The sequence below is a fragment of the Danio rerio genome, chromosome 10 (genome assembly GCF_049306965.1).
Source record: "Danio rerio strain Tuebingen ecotype United States chromosome 10, GRCz12tu, whole genome shotgun sequence".
Lineage (NCBI taxonomy): Eukaryota > Metazoa > Chordata > Actinopteri > Cypriniformes > Danionidae > Danio > Danio rerio.
In genome coordinates, this window is record NC_133185.1 from 3,857,257 (window position 1) to 3,875,482 (window position 18,226).

Here is an 18,226-nt window from a genome sequence, read left to right on the forward strand (position 1 = left end):
TTAATTTTTGAAACCTATTTTAATAGCTCGATATTATTAGCCCCTTTAGGCAATATATATGTTTGATTGTCTGCAGAAGAAACTACTGTTATACAATGACTTGTCTATTTACCCTAATTAAGCCTTTGAATGTCACTTTAAGCTGAGTATCTTGAAAAACATCTAGTAAAATATAATGTGCTGTCATCATAGCAAAGATAAAAGAAATCAGTTAACAGAAATGAGTTATTAAATCTGTTGTTTAAACTGTGCTTTAAGCATCTTCACTGTATTTTTGATTGTATTATTGATTAATATTAAAAACAGTCGGCAGCAGCAGGAATACCGCACGCTGCCACTTTAAGAATAGTGCGGCTATGATATGGTTTCTCTTTCTCGTGTCTTTTGATTCTCAACTTGTTAGTTTATTACACAAATGAGGGTTAATATGAATAATCGCTAAACACCGCGCTCTGACACAAATGTGCATGTATTTGACCATTAAATCGCTCACATTAAGATCGCGTTAGATGTGTGTGTGCTCTGCTGTCCGAGGCCAAGCGCAAACACACACACGCTACCTGTCAGAGGCTAAGCACGGCGCACACACACACACAACAGCACATGCTCTTTTGCGCTTTTAAAAATATGAATGATGCGCATCCCGTGCTGCAAAAGTTACATTACAGCACATGCGTTTAGTCATTTTCACGTGGAACTGAGCTTTGCAGAGGCAAAGAGTTTTCACACGTGTACAACTGGAAAGGGGGCGGTACGTGATGGAATAATCGTTTATCTCGATTAATGGTTTTTCATAATCGTTAAAAGCCAAAATCGAAATCGGATTTTCGATTAATTGCACAGCCCTACATGCTTGTACTACCTACATTCATTTATAAATAAAGTTACAAAGAAATGACAAGTTAAAAGTTTTATTTTTTTACAGCTCAATATTATTGGTCCTCTTACCATATTTTTTGCATTGTCTACAGAACAAACCATCACAACAACTTGCCTAATTACCCAAACTTGCCTAAATAACCTAGTTAAGCCTTTAAATGACACTTTAAGCTGAATACTAGTATCTTGACAGATATCTAGTCAAATATTATGTATCATGGCAAAGATGAAAGAAATCAGTTATCAAAACTATTATGTTTAGAAATGTGGTGAAAAAAACACATCTTTGTTAAAAAGAAATTGGGGAAATAACATACAGGATAGCTAATAATTCTTGAACTGCAGCAGATCGTCTTGACCATGTCTGCATACCTAAATGCATTGAGTTGCTGCCATGTGATTGGCTGATTACAAATGTGCATTAACGAGCAGTTGGACAGGTGTGCCTAATGAAGTGAATTGAACTGAATTAGAATTGTTTGTGTGTGATCATGATATTTTTACATACTGAGCTCCTTCCTGTGGCGGCGTCCAGCTTTGATCGATGAGGTGGAACAACGAGTCAAAATACAACAAGTAGAACTGCCAGTCATCAGGGCTGCAGAGAGAAACATAAAATCTATCGGTAAACATCATGGGTACTAAAACGGTATCTGCTTGTCAAGTCGTAACATGAAATCCTGTTTTAAGTCCAAGCTGCAACTTATTTGAATTGGGAAAATATTTGTGTATGACCACTTTTTAGTCATATCACACATTAAAGTGAATTTCTGAGTCTTTGGACTCCAACCCGAATGTTTTAACAATTTATAAACAATTAATCATTTTCTGCCTATTGGATATTAGGCATGGATATATATATATATATATATATATAGCGATCTTGATTTTCGAAAGTATCATATCACTTTGTATTATCATAATTCTAATACGTCAAACTTCTTCTGAGACTAATTTTAAAGCGTATCACTTCCTAGCACATGCTAATTCATACTGGAAACATGCTAATTCATGCTAGAAACATGCTATTTCTTGTTGGAATCATGCTAACAACATGCTTATTTATGCTAAAAAACATGCTAACAACATAATAATTCATGTTAGAAACATGCTAACATGCTAATTCATGGTAACAACATGCTGTTTTATTTTTATGCAAAGCACTTTGAATTACCATTGAGTATGAAATGTGCTATATAAATAAACTTGCCTTGTCTATACTATGATAAATTGTATTAGTATGTTGTTGCATTCATTTGAGATATAAATGTAAGTTCACATACATATTTAACACCTACCAAACCAAATTACATCGATTAACACCACAAATTATGAATATGAACACCGGCCCATGCTATGAATAAGGTTGCAGAGCCCTGCAATAGAGGACTTACTTTTTCAGGAGCAGTTTGCTGGACAAAGCGTTGCACTCGGGCCAGCGCTCCAGACGCCGGTACAACTTCATACATTTGTTCTCACGGCTCTGTAGTTCACTGGTCAACTTCTCTGAGGGAGGAAATAAAGCACATACAGTTGAAGTCAGAAATATATGCCCTCCTGTATATTTTTGTGCCCAATTTTAATGGAGAGAAGATTTTTTCAGCACATTTCTAAACATAATAGTTTTAATAACTCATCTCTAATAACTGATTTATTTAATCTTTGTCATGATGACAGTAAATAATATTTGACTAGACATTTTTCAAGACACTTCTATACAGCTTAAAGTGCCATTTAAAGGCTTCACTAGGTTAACTAGGCAGGGTATGGTAATTAGGCAAGTCATTGTATAACAGTGGTTTGTTCTGTAGACTAACGAAAAACAAATATTGCTAATAAGGGAGCTAATAATATTGGCCTTAAAATGGTTTTAAAAATTAAATACTGCTTTTATTCTAGGTGAAATAAAACAAATCAGACTTTCTCCAGCAGAAAAAAATACTATCGGAAATACTGTGAAAAATGTCTTGCTCCGTTAAACATCATTTGGGATATATATATATATATATATATATATATATATATATATATATATATATATATATATATATATATATACATAAACTTTTGTGTTGAAGAATATGCTACATCAAATAATAAAGTATTAAAACTTAAACTAGATCAATTAACTACTCAGAAACTTCCTGCTTAAGTCTTAACCTGGATGTTTGTGACTGGGTCTCTTCTTCATTAGTGTCTGTTCGTCATTGTGCTGCGTTTTATCTCTACTTCCATTACAAGGCAGAGTGAACCAGCTCATTAGCATTTAAAGGCACACCCACAAAATACAGACCTAAAAATTGACATTAAAATTGAATTTTAGGGCGCAATCACACTATGCTATGCAAACCGTGCCCAGGTGCGTTTCCCGGGTAGTTTAAGAAGTGTGACACCCTCTAATACTTGCAGCACGAGGAATTTTATGATTATGAGCATCAAAAGTGGCTGATCTGTTTGGCGAATTATTCGATTGTGTCACTGCATATCCAATGCCTAAAATGATATAACTAAAAAAAACTCCACTGTGCTGAGCGAGAGCGCTTCTCTTCTGTTAAACTGACCAGAGCATCATCAATGACGTAATCGTGCTCTGGCTTGGATGCAATGTGAGTGCAGGCCCTCGGTGGAGAAGGGAGGGGGGGTAAAGCGTGCCACAGAGATGTCACAGACGTAAGCAACTGATATAGTACTGCTCATTTGTCTCTATGCTCTCGCACATTGCGATATCGATGCTTAAATGAAATACTCTGCAGCCTTACTAGTAGTGTTATTTTCAACCAAGTAATTTTAAGTGAAATACAAATGTTTTATATTGGAAAGAAAACCTATATATGGTGTGTTGACATGAACATTTGAACACATTGGTAGCTGACACGACATCACACGAACAATAAAAGAAGTGCGGCTGGAAGTAACCCAGAACATTCCTTTGAACACACATTTTTTTCCCCCTCACCTCCGAGTGGCCCCTGAACCACCTCCAGCGCCTCCACATATTTTCCCAAGCGCTCCAAGATCATGAAGTACAGCTGAACCTGGAACAGCCGATGGAAAGTGTGTCCTAAAACTTTATACAGCTGAAATCAGAAACAGATTACTGATAACATCGTCCTACCTCAGCTTCTGCCTCGATTTTTTCCTCCTTGACCATTTTCTCCACCATACGCTCTGCTAATGGCAGGAACATGGTCTGAGAGAGCTTCTCGTCTTGCGCTGAGATGGCCTTAAAAAGGTTTATTTCCTTCATTACTGAATGAATAAGTGCTGAACAGGTTCGTCTATGGTATAAGTTGAATATGAGAAATATGATCATACCTGCATCACCAAGCTCATGACTGACCAGAAGTAATAGGGGTTTTTGGGGACAATTTTATAGAGTGCCATTCCAGCCTGTCAGAGGAGAGGGGACAGAAAAGTCAGTTTTAACATAGGCTTAAGCACTTGATGGCTCAAATGTTAAAAGGTGTCGTGTGTAAGTTTGACTCTTCTGAAGCATAAAAACATTATAATGTGTTTGCAGATATTTCAGAAACATGGTAAGTGAGCATTCTTGTTTATCTGAAAAACAATGCTGAAGTCAGATATTCTGCTTTGAAAATGTGCGTTACGTGCTGGAACGTCGGCCTTTGTTTTGGTTCTTTTAACCCGCCCACTGCCAGTTTAGCCAATTATAGTTCAGCACCCAGGTTGCCTGGGTGGACAACCAACCGTGTATTTCATTTATTCACTCAGGAAGGCTCTTAAAGCATGCGTAACAGACACCAAAATGAGACACAGAGTTCTGCATCATATGGTTAATAATTAACAAGTAATATAAATGTTATGAATGTAAACATTAGGTGAGCAGGTTACAATGTAACCCCGTGTTCTAACAACACGCTACATGACGAGATTTGCAGCGATGAGCAATTTGGCTGTTTGCACCGGACGAAACACAACAGAAATGTAAATGCAGCCATTCTGAAAGCACAGAATAACAATATCAAACCATGAGCAAAAATTTTAATTCTTTTACAGAACTTATTTAACGCCAGTTTGTTTAAATAAGATATTCCCTAATGTTTCTCAGTGTTGTTTTAAGTGCAAATCCAATGTTGGTACTGTGATGCATGTATTCTGGGACTGTGACATGATTAAGACATACTGGAAAGAAATTCACAAATTAGTTCAGAAGATTATAGGTAAACCTTTTGCTCTTTCTCCAGCTGTTTATCTTCTGAATTGTGAAACTGCTCTACAACTTAGTCATGGACTAGAATCTGTGTTACACTTTTGTACATATCTTGCAAGAAAATGTATTCTTTTGCTGTGGTCCTCTCCTAACATTCCTTCTGTCAATATGTGGATAAATCAGGTTGCCATTTTCTTACCCTTGGAAAAACTGACTTGTGACTTGCGTCAGAAATCTGATGATTTCTGGCATATCTGGAATCCTCTATAGGAGTTTTTGGAGAATGTATCTTGATTTTTATTTAATTTTTATTTTAATTTATTAATTTTTTGTTAATTTTACCCTTCACAAAAGACTTGAATTATTAGCAGATGGACAATTGTATAATAGATTGCTATATTATTGTATATGATGACATGAGACACCTATACCACTGTTCTGTCATTGTAAATCTTTATAAAAAAAAAAAAAATAAATAAAAAAAAAAAAGCACAGAATAGTGCACACACTGCAGTCCAGCGAAATGGTAATGTTATAATCTAATGAATACAAATTAAACCTCTTTAACATTATTAAAAATACATGCTGAAGCTGACTCTCACTTCTAAAGTTCAGTCTCAAACGGTTTATTATATTTTCAAGACCTAAGGTGAACCCTCTGCTGCTGCTTTTAGTAGTATGCCAATAAATGTCTGTGTTGATGAGCTGATCTGTCAATGAGCTGACATATGAGCAATCCGCTGATGGATCGACTGATAGACGCAGCTTGAAATGCTCCAGTGTCCCTGTATCTGTGTTTGCACTTGGTAAACAGCATTGATGAAACCGATGACCAATCATAGTCATACCTATCGAGCATGTAAACACAATGCCCAATCAGTAGTGTTACAGAACGTGCAAAAGTTAGCGGGAATGGACTATTTTCAAAATTCAAGTACCGATTGGTACCAAACTCGATTTTGACAACCCTACTTGGAATAAGAACTGTTTGTTCTTTATAATTGCTCTGTAATCTGGCCTTTCAACATTATATTCAGAGTATAAGAATATATCTTTGTATTCAGAATATAACTTTAATAAAATAAAACTAAATTTAGTTATCATACTAAGATTCATAAAAAACTATTATAAAAGCATAGAAACAAAACAATTCTGGTTAAAATAAACAGTTGGAAAGATGCATCTGCACAACTGATTTTTAAATAGGATGAAAGAATTGGAATAGATTTGTGATTCCCAGAATCGAAATAGGATCGGATCGCAAAGTCCCTAAAGATTGCCACCCCTAAATAAATAAGAGCCAACACAGTCCAATTCGAACCTGTTGCATCTTCTTGTATTCTCCAACCCGAGCATAGGCCATGAAGAGGTGAGAGTGGTACTCTTCGCTTGCTGGAACCTTCCGAACTGCAGCTTCATAAAGCTTGGTCACTAACTCGGCTACAGGAAGAAAAATTTCATTTGATTACATTTTTTTTGCAAATATAAGCACTGTTATACAATGCAAAACATGCCTTGATGGTCCGTGATCACTTACGTCGGTGCATCTCTCTGTAGAGGATGGTCAGTGCCTGTAGAGAGTTGTCATCAGTGGGTTCGAGAACCGCCACTTCCTGTGCTAACGTAAAGGCTTCATCCTGTTTTCCTGTTCGCTGCAGACCGATTGCCTTCAGGACCTGCAGCATGACAATAAATGAATCCAGAACTAATTTATCAATAGATAAGGGCATGTTCATGGCTTTTATTTGACCTTTTCTGAAAAAAAGATCTTTTGTGTTGATCTCCGTCCACAGCGTCATGTGAAGTAGTGTAAATGCAGCAGTTCTGCGGACACTTTGTGACAATTAGGCTGATACGAACATCAGATTCGGAAAACGTTGTAATCATTTTCAAATGCAATCAATGTTAGTGATGATAATAATAATTCAAAAAAATGATCAAAATAATTCAAGCCACTGTAGGAAAAAAAACATTAAATATATTTTTAATAATAATAATAATAATAATAACAATATATATATATATATATATATATATATATATATATATATATATATATATATATATATATATATATATATATATATATATATATAAAACAGGATATATAACAGTATTATTTATTATTATTATTATTTAAAATATTTTTTAAATATTTATACAAACTCATTAATCTTAAAAAGACAAAAAAATAGGGATTTATAAAAATTTGTATTGTTAAATTATTAAAACATTGATATAGCCTGTGTAGATTATTTATTTATTTATCCATGTATTTATTTGTTTATATTTATTTAATTATTTTTATACCTGAATATAAAAATAAAAATAAATGTTAAATTCAAAACAACAAATACTTGGTTTGCCAACTGGTGTTGCTAAGATGATGTCGTTCTCTTGTGATTATAATAATTAAGTCATCTTGGTTTTAAATTAAAGCTGAAATGAAGGTCTTAAACTGAACTGCCTCATTTTAATAGGATTCAGGAAGTGTTAATAATCCGAATTTCATGAAATTAAACCCTCACCATTTTTATCACAACAAATATTACATATTATAATATTAATATTATTAAAATTGTTTGTTACAAACAAGTTATAATGTTATTTTGACTAACTATCGTTTTAAAATGATTTTTATTACATATGTTTTATTACATATTTTTTATTTATTTTTATTACATATAATAATATTAAGATTACATTTTTTATTACAAACCTGTTATAATGTTGTTCTGACTATCTTTTTATTTATTAATTTGTTTATTTGTTTTTTTCTGTAAATATAAAAGTATGAATGTACATATTTACACGACAGTGTGCTTAAGCCTATACCACCAAATTTAATTTAATTTACTTTTTAAATTTTGTTCTGTTTTATGTAATCATGTAGCTTTAGTCGCCATGTGGTTTACAGCAGCTCAGGGTACATATGTAAGTGGAAAAGTAAACAAAAATTATATCGATTATATTTATAAAATCCATGCAAAATTTAGATTTTATACATTATTTTTTATTTTTTTTATTAATTATTTTTCTTTTACTTAAAATGCACTCACCGGCCACTTTATTAGGTACACCTGTCCAACTGCTTGATAATGCAAATTTCTAATCAGCCAATCACATGGCAGCAACTCAATCCATTTAGGCATGTATACATGGTCAAGATGGTCAACTTCAGTTCAAACCGAGCATCAAAATGGGGAAGAAAAGTGATTTAAGTGACTTTGAACGTGGCATACTAGTTGGTGCCAGTCGGGCTGGTCTGAGTATTTCAGAAACTGCTGATCTACTGGGATTTTCATGCACAATCATCTCTAGGGTTTACCTTAATCTTATTTACAACAACTACAACAACAATAGTAGTATCATTATTAGTAATTAGTACTACTAACAACTAATAATTAGTAGTGTTATTATAAACAACTGTATTAGCTATATCAGTTGATATTACTATTGTATTGTTTAACAACACTACTACCTTGCTATATAATAATACTAATTTCAAATTATGCAGCCCTAAAACAAGCAAAGGACACCTGAAAAAAGCTAGCCAAAATTGTATTTATTTTTACTACATATGAGAAAAAAAGTTGTCATGTATTTTATTTGCAAAACAGCTAAAACACACACCTTTGCGCAGTGGAGATCTTTGTGCTTCTTGAGCAGTTTGTCGGCCTGCTGGATTGCCATCTTGTTATTTCCATTGTCCAGGTAATCTAGAAGAGAACCAAATGTTCAATAAAAAAGTAAAAGCTGTTCTATGGAAGTTACAAACATCTTTGACACTAATCAGCCAGTCACTCAAGCAAATTATCAAGTATATAATACAGAAACATTAATAATCTGTCATCATTTGCACACCTTCAATAATTACAAACCAACCCAACAAGGCTTTGTTTTTTAATTCATAGCAATTTAGAACAGGGTGAGGGCGAGTAATAGATGACTATCTAGGTGTTGAAACAGGCCCATTCTACAGCTCTCTTTAGAGTTTTAGGGTGTACTCGCACTATGCTATCAGAACCATGTCCAGGCCCGTTTTCTGGATCGTTTGAGAAGTGTGTGCGCTCTGAATCGGGTTTAGGCACGGTTCACTTGGCCGGCCCTGGCGTGGTTGGAAGAGGTGTGCCAGAGCGCAGTTCACTTGGACTTTGGCGTGGTACGCTTGTAGTGCGAGTGCAAAATGCGCCTGAGCCCGAAACTAAAGACGAAATGTGAATTTTACAAGGCTGCTTGATATTTATTTATTAATCACTCTTACTGTTCAATGAATGTAAACTGTTGTAAATTTTTAAAGATGCAAACCCTTCACTGCACGACAGCTGCACCTTCAGCAGACCTCCTAATTCCTGCAGCACATGCACTTTATGATTGTTTATGAGCGTCAAAAGTGGCTGATCTGTTCCGCGAAATATTTGACTGTGTCACTGCATATTAAGCGACTAAAACTATTTAACTAAAGAAATTCCCACTGTGCTGAGCGAGAGAGCTACTTGACTAAACAGCGCATCTTCGATGAGGTAAGCGTGCCCAGGCCCGAACGTGATGTGAGTGTGGGCCGTCAGGGGAGACAGGAGGGGTGACAAGCGTGCTTTGGCCCAGTTCAAGGCAACTGTACATAGTGTGAGTACGCCCTTACTATAGATCCATTCAGGCAATCTCCAGGTCTGCCGGAAGCCCCTTTAGCTTAGCTTAGCATAGATGATTAAATTAGATTAGACCATTAGCAACTCGCTCAATTCAAAGAGTAATATAATAATATATAATAATTTCTAAGATAAATTTTCTTGATTGTTACACCAGGTAAAGCTCAACATTTTTCTTTCCCCCTTGCGTTGTTGTGGATGTTCTCATCCTCTCTGGGGCGATTTTGAGTCTTATTTAGCCACAACTTTCTCTGTGTTTCAGCAAATGGAATGATTTCCCTTATTTTGACACATATTTTGGGAAAATGCTTTGGAATTTTTCAAAAACTCAGAAATACACACTGGGCAAATGTACTACTCTTTCATTGTGTTTGGGGCTGTTTCTGCCCATTGACTTCCATTATAGCCACATTGTTTTATTGCACAACATGACACTATATAGTCATACATTCTGGATTGTTCCTGGTTTTTCCTGTTTGGGGTCAAATTTGTTCTTTTGAGAGTGCAAAAAAAAGCTTAGTTTGTGGCTTTTATATGGAGTAATGTGTGGGAGTGTAAGAGACCTTTGCACATATACCTTGATATGTTTGAGAAAATACCCTCAGCTCTCAGAACACAGTAAACAAAGTGTATTTAAGCAGAAACAGTATAATCTGCTGTTTTAATCTATATAACTCTACATAAAAGTCAGAAACTTTTTTTGCACAGGCCTATCTAAAGGGTCTAAATGAAGCCAACTAATAATCAACAGTAAAAATGGCAAATTATACCTATTCCCAAGAGGGAAAACCAGCAACAATCAGGAATGTATGATTATTTGGCCTCATGGCTTTGCAATCAAAAATGTGATAATGAAAGTCAATTGGACAAAAACAGCCCCTAACATAATGAAGGGGTAGTCAATTTGAACAGTATACAAGCGTTAAAAAAGTGAAGTGTTCATTAAACCAGCACTGTTTAACACATTGAATGAAATAAAAAATAAATAAACTGAACAATAAACTGAACTGAAAATGGTTTATTTTTGGGTAACTTGTACATCCTATGATGCTAATCCAAAATTAAAGGTATAAAAGCACTGGCAAAGAGGACCAAATGCTTGCAGACACTCAGACGCACAACACAGAGCTCGGACTGTGAGAACGTTCTCTCACCAAATGCTCAATCCAATTCTGAGCGCAGGAACCCCCTCCCTCCTGTCCCAAAAGTCTCTGCTAAAAGAACACAGGACTGTGTCTCATGACAGCTGGATCCCAAAATTAACCAGGCCAGACAGTAGATGCTGAATTTCTGCAAGAGAACAGTTCTGTGTCTCTGTCCAGTAATACATCTAACTAGCATTGTTCCTTCTGTTCAATCACCCACACAGAAACACAGTCTGACTCCAAGCACAAAGCACCAAAATAAAGGTCAGTGATCTGTTGATTGTTATGGATTGGCTAGCGTGGCAGTGAGTCGCTGATATGACCAAAAATAATATAATAACAGTTTGGATCTATTCAAAATGAAACATAGTATTTTTTATAATTTCTATATTATATAATAAATAATAATATAATTGATTGATTCTAGGGTTGTAACAATATACCGGTATGACGTTTTACCACGATTTGAACGTGCACGATTATCATACCATGAACAATTGCATATCAACGGTTTTAACCCTTAAAGACCGAGACAGCCGCCCGCGGCTAAAAATAAGTATTGCTCTTAAATGTTTAATAACTTTTGATCCGCTGATCCGATTCATACAATTCAAAGATTGGCATAAAGAAGAGAATCTCAGCTTTCCAGTGCTGCATCACATAACATTCGCGGACTTTCAGAGGCTCCGGAATCAGTGCGGTTACGTCATCAACATTTGACAACGCTGATTTGACAAAGAAACACTCGTCACTGTGTCTCCGGACAAATCAGACATGATACATTGATGCATTGTCCCTCCTCCATGCCCAGATTGGTTCAAACTCGCTATATCACAACCAATAAGCATAGGTTTCACTTTTGTTTGTGGACCAAGCTTTTTGAACAACACGGAATGAGAGAAAGGCATATATTTATGCACGGCTAAATAAAACGCAAAAAAAAAAAAGTTTTGCATGAAATAATTCTCATACTAAGTACTTTTGCATGCACAGCAGCACAGAAACATGACAAAACAGTGACACAGCTAAGACGAACTGCTGCTCTTGCTGTTTTCAAAAGACGCAAATGAAGATGCAGCTGTTTGTCTGCATTGCATACAACCATATCCAAATCCATATCCACAGACAACCATATCCATGCTGGCACATAAAACCTAAGGATGCTCCATATTGAATCTAGTTTCGTTATGTAACTATTTATAGTATAGTAAATATTTATATCTATTTTTTACTGAGGATTTGCACCATGTTTATTTGGACTTTATTTGGACTTTGACACATTATTTATTATTTTCTTATTTTTTAATTGTTCATTGTAAGTGGTGTTGTTTATAGTAACTAAAAATATATTATTTGGAAAAAGTCAAATTTGCTTCACTGTTCTATTATTTTGTAACATTTGTAACATACCGTATACCGCGAAACCGTCAAACCGTGGTATTGTTTTAGACGATTATCATACCGTGAAAAATTCATACCGTTACAACCCTAATTGATTCATTCATTCATTCTCTACTGCTTTTCCAGGGCTGGGTCGTGTGGGCAGCAGTCTTAGGAGAGAACCCCAGACTTCCCTCTCCCCAGACACTTCCTCCAGCTCCTCTGGAAGGATCGAGGCGTTCCCAGGCCAGCCCAGAGACATAGTCCCTACACCGTGTCCTGGGTCTTCCCCGAGGCCTCCTCCATTTGGGACATGCCTAGAACAGCTCCCTAGGTAGGCGTTCAGGAGGCATCCAAAACAAATGCCAAAGCCACCTCAGCTGACATCTATCGATGTGAGGCGCAGCGGCTCTACTCCAAGCTCCTACCGAGTGACAGAGCTCCTCACCTTATCCATTAAGGTGAACCCCACGAAGGAAACTCATTTTGGCCGCTTGTATCCAAGATCTTGTCCTTTCAGTCATGACGCAAAGCTCATGACAATAGGTGAGTGTAGGAACGTAGATATAATTTAATTTGAAGAAGATATATTATGCAAAAATAACTTCTATAAAAAGATTTAAACACAGACAAGTGGCCCCAGAGTGTAAATATAGCCAGCCTCTAATGCTGCGTTCCCTCCAGATGCGGATGATTTACATGTTAAGTCACTGCTAAGACGAGAATAGACATCCTGCGGCAAGTTTTTGCGCGAATAAGGCGACGCAAATGACGTGACTACGCACGAGTTGAGCTTTTAGTGCGTTCAACAATCTGGTCAAGCTGGAACATTTTAACTTCAGCTGACATTTGCACCACGTTAACCAATCAGGAGCTTGCTCTTGTAGGGGCGTGATTATGATGTAGCGCCTGTTGTTGGTGTCATGAAGAGAAATCCTCTATCCGACAACGGACAACAGCTCATCAAACTGGGCTCGGCTCAGTTTGAATCACCGCTGAAAGCCTTCATCATCCAGGTATAGTTTCTAGAGGAGTTGATGAACTGGGTGCACCTCTGAAAGGATTTAGTTGATCAGACCGGAAATGGGCGTTAATAGTGTCATAATGCAAGTACGCTTTTCCAAATAACACATCATATTTCATCCTTTATAATATTTCATTTAATTATAGTCATTTTAACAATTACATAATGAGGCATTGAAATCCGATTGTGAAAATGGATATCCTAAACAAATAAATAGTAATAATAATAATAATAATGATAATAATAATAGATGTTAAAAATGTCCAAGGTAAAAAGAACTAGAAAAAAGTAACCGATCTATTTTCAGTCATCAGGCACCCACATGAAAGCGTACTATAGTAATTTATAGCAAATACTATAGTGCTTTTTTTATCCATATTGACTCTGACACCTCCGATAGAGATAGAGAGGTTGTGCAACCAGCTAAAATGTGGCTAGAATTGGTTTTTATGTATGGCCGATATATATTGCATCACCAAAATCGATTGAGGTCATGTCCACGTGTTGTGCGATAAATCGATATAAGGATTATTGTGACAGGTCTAGTTAAACATATCAAATGAGGTAAAGTTAATTTTATATTCACACATTCAGACGTTCTCTTCAATAATATAATTTCAGAAAAGCATTGTTTGCTTATTCTAAATAGTAAAAATCATATTATCTAAATACAAAATGATTCACAGTCAAATAAATAGTGCTAATGTTGTTTTGAAGTCCTACTTGCATGTGATTTCAGACCTAATATTTAAAGTATCATGGTAAACAATATAGGTCACAAGTTGTCACTGAATGAATGTGCGAATATAAAACCAACTTTACCTCAATCAAATATCAGTGGTGTAACTCTAGGCAATGTTAAGACTAAGATTTGAAGCATTTAAAAAGTTATTAAAATGGCCTTTCAGCACTCATATTGAGAACATATCCCAAATTTAGACGGCATAGTTCACAAAGAGGCTTAAAAATAAGCTCTAGTACAGAATCAGCAGGTTCATCTCAGCTCATTTAGACATAAAGTGCAGCTTTATGAATCTGTAACATAATTACAAAGGTTATACTAACCTAAACATATCTAAAGGCATGCAAAGCACAAGTCTCGCAGTCTACAAGCATAACAACACAGAAAGAACATGAAATATTAAAGCACAAAAGGCTCATATGTGGCAGTTAATCTCTTTGACATCTCTCACAGGTTAGGAGCTGGATCATCAGATGACATTGTCACTTATGTCCGGATATTTAAAGCGCATTTCTGTGATAAAGGGGCTAAACGCAAAGGTGTTTTGCATCGATATAAGGGTCAGACTGTGACCGCATAAAGACGCACTGTCATAGGGCACCGCAGCCGAACTGAGACCGCGGCTTCAGCTCCACAGGCCTCACCGGCTCTCCACAGCTCCTGCAGCCATTTGATAAACACAACAACGCACTGGTCGGTCTTGCAACACTAGCGAGACCAGCAGGGTCTCCATCAGCCCCACGGTGCGGTTTTTATCTTACCGTAGATAGGTCGTAGCCTCCTGTCGTTAGGGTCTTGCACATGGCCCCTCGCCGCCATGATGGAGCTGAGCAGGATTAATTGATGCGCATGCGCAGAGCGAGCACTCCGGAAAGACTTTAAACGGGAACCTGGGAGTCATGCGTGTCGTTCAGTGTCACTGTAAAAGACACATCTCCCGATGTATTCTGCTTTATGTTTATGGTTCAGACAAGTCATTATCAGACATTGTGAATATTGTTTTCCTAATTGCTAAATATTACAAACACTGCTGTATGCAGGAAGACTCTCCTCCATGCTTTGAACATTTCCGGAACGAACTTAACCGTTGTGTCGAGTTGGGGATGTTTTCATCCACTCTGTCGCGATTTTGAGGCTTAATTTGGCCACAGCTCTCTCTGTTTCAGCTAGCAGAATGATCTTTGGTTACAAATCTTATTTTGACACATATTTTAAGAAAATGCTTTGAAATAATAATAATGAAAAAAAAAAACTCAACGATACTCTCTGGGCAAATTACTACCTTTTTGTTATAGGGATGGAAACATCCACCGAATTAAACTTGTAAAAATGCATCAGATAAATAATTTATTTTATAAATGTTGTTAATCAACCTCAGTCCTGATCAAAACTACTAATCTGCTAAGAAAAATACAGGATTTTACCTATTTAATTGTCAAATTCATAAATGATGTCACTGATTTGGTGAAAAAACACACACAAAATTACGTATTTTCAAAATAAAAGTAATTGAGGACTGGATTTGTTTTTACCTGCATAGTCTACCAATCATCACAAATACTGCAGAAGACCTACAGGAGCCTGCATGGACCCAAGATTCTCACAAAAATCAGTCAAGTTTGGTGAAGGAAAAATCATGGTTTGGAGTTACATTCAGTATGGAGGCGTGTGAGAGATCTGCAGAGTGGATGGCAACATCAACAGCCTGGGGTATCAAGACATTTGTGCAGCCCATTACATTACAAACCAAAGAGAGGGCGAATACTTCAGCAGGATAGCGCTCCTTTTCATACTTCAGCCTCCACATCAAATCTCCTGAAAGCAAAGAAGGTCAAGGTGCTCCAGGATTGGCCAGCCCAGTCACTAGACATGAACATTATTAAGCATGTCTGGGGTAAGATGAAGGAAGAGGCATTGAAGATGAATCCAAAGGATCCTGATGAACTCTGGGAGTCGTGCAGGAACGCTTTCTTTGCCATTCCAGATGACTTTATTAATCAGTGAGTCATTGCAGAGATGTATGGATGCAGTCCTCCAAGCTCATGATGGAGTCAGACACAATATTCATTCTGTCTCCACTGCAGCAGGACTTTATATTCTATACTGGACATTATTTCTGTTCAGTGATGAGACTTTAGTCTAAGCAAAGTCAGACCTTACTGTCCTAATGAAATCATTAAAAATCAAGGCATGATCATGTTATATTCTGATAAAATAAGTGTAATCTAGAGGCCTTTGCCTTTCATATAAGCCACTTCTGATACCAAATGATCAACTAGAAGTCAAGTTATTCTTTTGTTCTACCTAAAACTTGAATAGGCAATAATAATAACAATACATTTTATTTAAAGGCACCTTTCTGGCAACTCAATGACACCGTACAATAAATCAAGAGCAATAAAACAACGAGAAATAATAAAAATATACACAGGAATGGACCAGATAAAATTAAATATTAACAGCCATCTTAAATAAGTGGGTTTTGAGTCTTGATTTGAATAGTGTGAGGGAGTCAATGCTTCTAGTGGCAGGTGGTAGTGAGTTCCAAAGCCGGGAAGAAGAGCAGCTGAATGCTCTGTTGCCCATAGACGAGCAGAGAGAGGAAGAAGATTGCAGGTTGTGAGAAGGAACAGGAACGTGGATGAGGGCAGACAAATATAGAAGGGCGAGATTGTGGATGGTTTTGAGTGTTAACATCGAAATTTTTAAATCAATTCGAAAATAAACAGGTCACCAATGAAGCTGCTGCAGGACAGGGGTGATGTGATGAGAAGAAGGGGTTCTGGTGATGATACAGGCAGCTGAGTTCTGGGACAACTGAAGCTTATGGAGGGATGTAAGAGTGAGACTAAAGGGAACGAGACGTGAAACGAGACGTGACAAGGCTATGGACGAGAACAGCTGTAGCGTGAGGGGTAAGAGAAGGAGGAGACGGGAAATGTTGCGTATGAAGTAAGCAGACCGGGTGATGTTATTGATGTGAGAATCAAAAAATAGCATGCTATCAAGGATGACACCCAGACTCTTAACCTGTTCAGAGGGATAAATGAAACAGTCATCAACAAGACTTTTGTCAGGTAGTGTAGGTGTATTTTACAGGTAAGTATTTAGATGTATTTTACATTTACATTTAGCAGATGCTTTTATCCAAAGCGACTTACAAATGAGGACAAGGAAGAAATTTACACAACTATAAGAGCAACAATGAATAAGTGCTGTAGGCAAGTTTCAGGTGTGTAAAGTGTAAGAAGGAAAGCGTTATTAATTTTTTTTTTTTGTGTAGTTAGTGGAGGAGTCAGAGAGGAAGTTGCATATTAGTAAGGAAAGTGGAGACTAAATAGTTGAGTTTTTAGTCGTTTCTTGAAGACAGCGAGTGACTCTGCCGTTCTGATGTAGTTAGGGAGTTCATTCCACCAACTGGGCAGATTGAATGCGAGAGTTCGGGAAAGCGTTTTCTTCCCTCTTTGGGATGGAACCACGAGGCGACGTTCATTCACAGAGCGTAAGTTTCTGGAGGGCACATACATCTGCAGAAGTGAGAGCAGATAAGAAGGAGCAAAACCAGAAGTTGCTTTGTAAGCAAACATCAGAGCTTTGAATTTGATGCGAGCAGCAACTGGCAGCCAGTGCAAATGGATGAGCAGCGGAGTGACATGTGCTCTTTTAGGTTCATTAAAGACCACTCGTGCTGCTGCGTTCTGAAGCAGCTGAAGAGGTTTGATAGAGTTTGCTGGGAGCCCGGCTAGTAGAGAGATGCAGTAATCCAGTTTGGAGAGAACAAGAGCTTGAACAAGGAGTTGTTCAGATAGGAAGGGTCGGACCTTTCTGATGTTGTAGAGTGCGAATCTGCGAGATCGAGCAGTTCTAGAAATGTGGTCAGAGAAGTTTAGTTGGTCTTCAGTCGTTTACATTCGTTTACAGTTGAAGTCGTTTACATTTTAGAATGATCATATTTCATGATCAGTGGCATCAAAAACATTAAAACATTTAATTTACTGGTCACACTTTACAATAAGGTTCGCTAGTTAATGTTAATTAATGCATTTACTAACATGAACAATATATTTACTACTGTATTTGCTCATGTTAGTTAACGTTAATTAATGAAAATACAGTTGTTCATTGTTAGTTCATGTTAACTCATGGTGCATTAGCTAATGTTAACTAGCATGGACTTGGATGTTATTAATGCATTAGTAAATGTTCAATTATGATTAATAAATGCTGTACATGTGT

At 36.7% G+C, this 18,226-nt stretch overlaps 1 protein-coding gene across 2 annotated transcripts in view; it reads right to left on the minus strand.

Moving 5' to 3' along the window:
• The window catches only part of naa25 (N-alpha-acetyltransferase 25, NatB auxiliary subunit), a 29,639-nt gene extending 14,796 nt beyond the window's left edge, over positions 1-14,843 (minus strand). For both annotated transcript variants that reach the window (XM_073914349.1, XM_005172598.5), the window contains exons 1-9: positions 14,752-14,843; positions 8,684-8,769; positions 6,588-6,726; positions 6,372-6,490; positions 4,195-4,269; positions 3,995-4,102; positions 3,836-3,914; positions 2,274-2,385; positions 1,388-1,477 (exon numbers count right to left, since the gene is read on the minus strand). In XM_073914349.1, the coding sequence (XP_073770450.1) occupies positions 1,388-1,477; positions 2,274-2,385; positions 3,836-3,914; positions 3,995-4,102; positions 4,195-4,269; positions 6,372-6,490; positions 6,588-6,726; positions 8,684-8,769; positions 14,752-14,809 (866 nt within the window). In that variant the 5' untranslated portion in view covers positions 14,810-14,843. The remainder of the gene's footprint in view (positions 1-1,387; positions 1,478-2,273; positions 2,386-3,835; positions 3,915-3,994; positions 4,103-4,194; positions 4,270-6,371; positions 6,491-6,587; positions 6,727-8,683; positions 8,770-14,751) is intronic.
• Positions 14,844-18,226: the final 3,383 nt, after the last annotated feature.